At 56.7% G+C, this 2560-nt stretch overlaps 1 protein-coding gene across 1 annotated transcript; it reads left to right on the top strand.

Moving 5' to 3' along the window:
• Nucleotides 1-1487: 1487 nt before the first annotated feature.
• Nucleotides 1488-1990, top strand: DICSQDRAFT_173981 (uncharacterized protein; the record flags this gene model as incomplete). The annotated part of the gene is made up of 2 exons (XM_007369771.1): nt 1488-1789; nt 1840-1990. 2 exons carry the CDS (start codon nt 1488-1490, stop codon nt 1988-1990), a joined length of 453 nt encoding a protein of 150 aa, XP_007369833.1.
• Nucleotides 1991-2560: the final 570 nt, after the last annotated feature.

Genomic DNA, 2560 nt, shown 5'->3' with positions numbered 1-2560 from the left:
CAAACGTCCGCTCGTTGACGATGAGAACAAGGATGAGGACGATGAAGAGAACAAGGAGGAAGAGGAAGCTGTCCAGCCCAGCCCAGAAGAGGAAGCGGACAAACCCTTTGGAGACAACGTCGGACAGAGGTCTTCTCAGGAGCTCTTGCCTGGGCCTGATCAACGATCTGCTCCGAAACCGCACATAGTCGATGTCGAGACGTCTCTCGACTCAAACAACTCCGGCTCACATCCCTCCCTCGCCCGCTTCCCTTACTGCTCTGTCCGCGGCGGCCGAACTGCAGCATGCCGGTACCCAACCATCACTCCAGACATACCCTATGCGGTTGTCGATGGCTCGCTCGCCCTCCACTGCGGCGGATGATATGGTCTACGATGAACCTAGAGCGGAGCACGTGCAGAAGTGACAGGACGAAGGGACTTGGCAGAAGGTCAAGAATACGTTCACGCGCACCGTATCCAATGATGGCCGCTGTTCCCGTACAAATAGCCTCAGCACGTGGGGACGGAGGTACAATACCAATGCCAGTGTCAGTCGCGAGAGCGGCGCAAGCCTCAAGCTCGACCGTGATCTGTCTGTGATCGGGGTCTTCACGATGCAGCAGGCGCACTCGCCCATTGAGGAGATGGCAGTCTCAGGCGTAGCTCTTCTCGTGCGTGGACCATGGTCAACGACTGAGAAGAGTGCGAGCTTTTCTTATGCGACTCCCAACACGCCCATCGTGCTCCCATGCCTCTCCTGCCATTCCTTCACAATACCCCAGAACCCCGCGCTCAGATTACTGAGCGAATGGCAAGGCGGAGCTACGGTCACCTTGACCACTTCCCAACTCAAATCTACCATATCACTACAAAACACTGTTGGGCCATCGTGAGATCGTCATCGCGGATGAGAATGGCCTCCCACATCGCATCTCCCCCACTGGGCCGCCTGATTTGCCTACGACTCCTGCACGTAACTATCGCCCGCTGGCTGGCCCTTGTCTCCCTCATACGTCTGCCGACTTGCATCCCTCCCTTGCCCGCTTTCCTTACTGCTCGTTCGCCCTCCGCTGTGGCAGAGAATATGGACAACAATGAGCCTACAGCGGAGTACGTGGAGAAGCGTCAGGGTGAAGGGACTTGGCAGAAGGTCAAGGGTCCATTTGCGCGCATAGGATCCAAAGCAGGCTGCCGTGCCGCCCATTGAGCTGTCCGCGTCAACATCTGCCTCTGCGTCTATTCTCTCCCTCGCTGTGCAGTACGCGTCCCCTTGAGGCGTGTCGCCCATCCCGCCGGCGTCTTTCGCCAACTTACTCAAGTATGCGGCATATATGCCGTACCCCTCAGTCATGTTTTTTGCACGTTCCCTTCCCTCTAGAAATGCTAAATACCAATCTCCTCCCGCAGCGCGTGAGAGCTACGATGTAGATAACCCGGACCAGCTCACATGAGGCGCCCGCGGGCCGTGTCCATAACGGGACTGGGCGTCTCAGACTTGCGGCTCAATGTCGCGCGTGGTGGCGCGCCCAAGTCGGTACAAGCTGCGCCTCCACACGTTGTCTAGCTATACTCACCACTCCGAGACGACAAATGACATAAACGGTGGCTACGAACATGTCGCGGAGTACATCCCCATTGCCCAGCCCAACTTGCCCTCGCCAAGCTCACCGCACGCGCGAGATGAGCGAGTGCACCGCGCTCACGCACCCCAGGGCCTGGAATTGCTTCGGGGGCCGGAAGGCCATGGGGCACGCAAGAACGAAGGGAAACACAAGGACGCAATGGACGAGGATGGGGAGACAACAATGTTCGTTCAGCTGCGCATGCGCACAGCATACTACATTGAGCAGGACCAAGGCAGCAAGACCGGTGTGAAGCAGACCCAGAAGGCTCCATCGACGGCGACTGCGAGGAGAAGAAGGCTGTCAAAGTGCCGAAGGAGGAACTTGTGCGCGGGTGCAGGTATGGCGCGACGTTCCTGCCCGTCGCTGATAGGGGCTACCCGTGACTGCACACGCGCAAGGGCATCTACGGTTGCTGTTTTCAGAGAAGAAGAACTTGTGGTGCGAGCTCAAGATGGGCAAGGTGTACTACATCTGGGCAAGCCTGTGAACTCAATGCAGCAGGTTGTGCTGTCAAGCGTTGTGCAGGCGATGTACGACAAGAGATTCTGATGTGAGCTCTGTTTCTGATACGAACTCTTTGTTCGCCCTCTGATACTGTACAGGGCATAGGACAAGTAGTACAATTGATCTATATATGAAATGACTACAAGCGTGCATGGCGGCGTGCACGCCGGCGCTCCTTTGACCGAAACAACGCCTCCTTCAAATATTCCCGTCTAGCCTTCGCAGCGTTCAAAGACCGCGCCCCATGGTGCACAGGGACCTCACCGCCAGATGTTTCACTCTCGGATGATGAAGACAGACCTTCACGAATGAATGGATCATCATCTACATCCTCATCGTCAGCACGTTCCTCCGCCTCGCACTCCATAGCGACACTGTGTGCAACGATGCACGCAAGGATCCAATAAGTTGCGAACTTGTGGGTGCGCTCATCTTTGATGTGGATGCGC

Source organism: Dichomitus squalens (assembly GCF_000275845.1).
Source record: "Dichomitus squalens LYAD-421 SS1 unplaced genomic scaffold DICSQscaffold_55, whole genome shotgun sequence".
Lineage (NCBI taxonomy): Eukaryota > Fungi > Basidiomycota > Agaricomycetes > Polyporales > Polyporaceae > Dichomitus > Dichomitus squalens.
The sequence above is the reverse complement of the archived record's forward strand: the minus strand, read 5'-3'. Positions and strand labels throughout refer to the sequence as shown.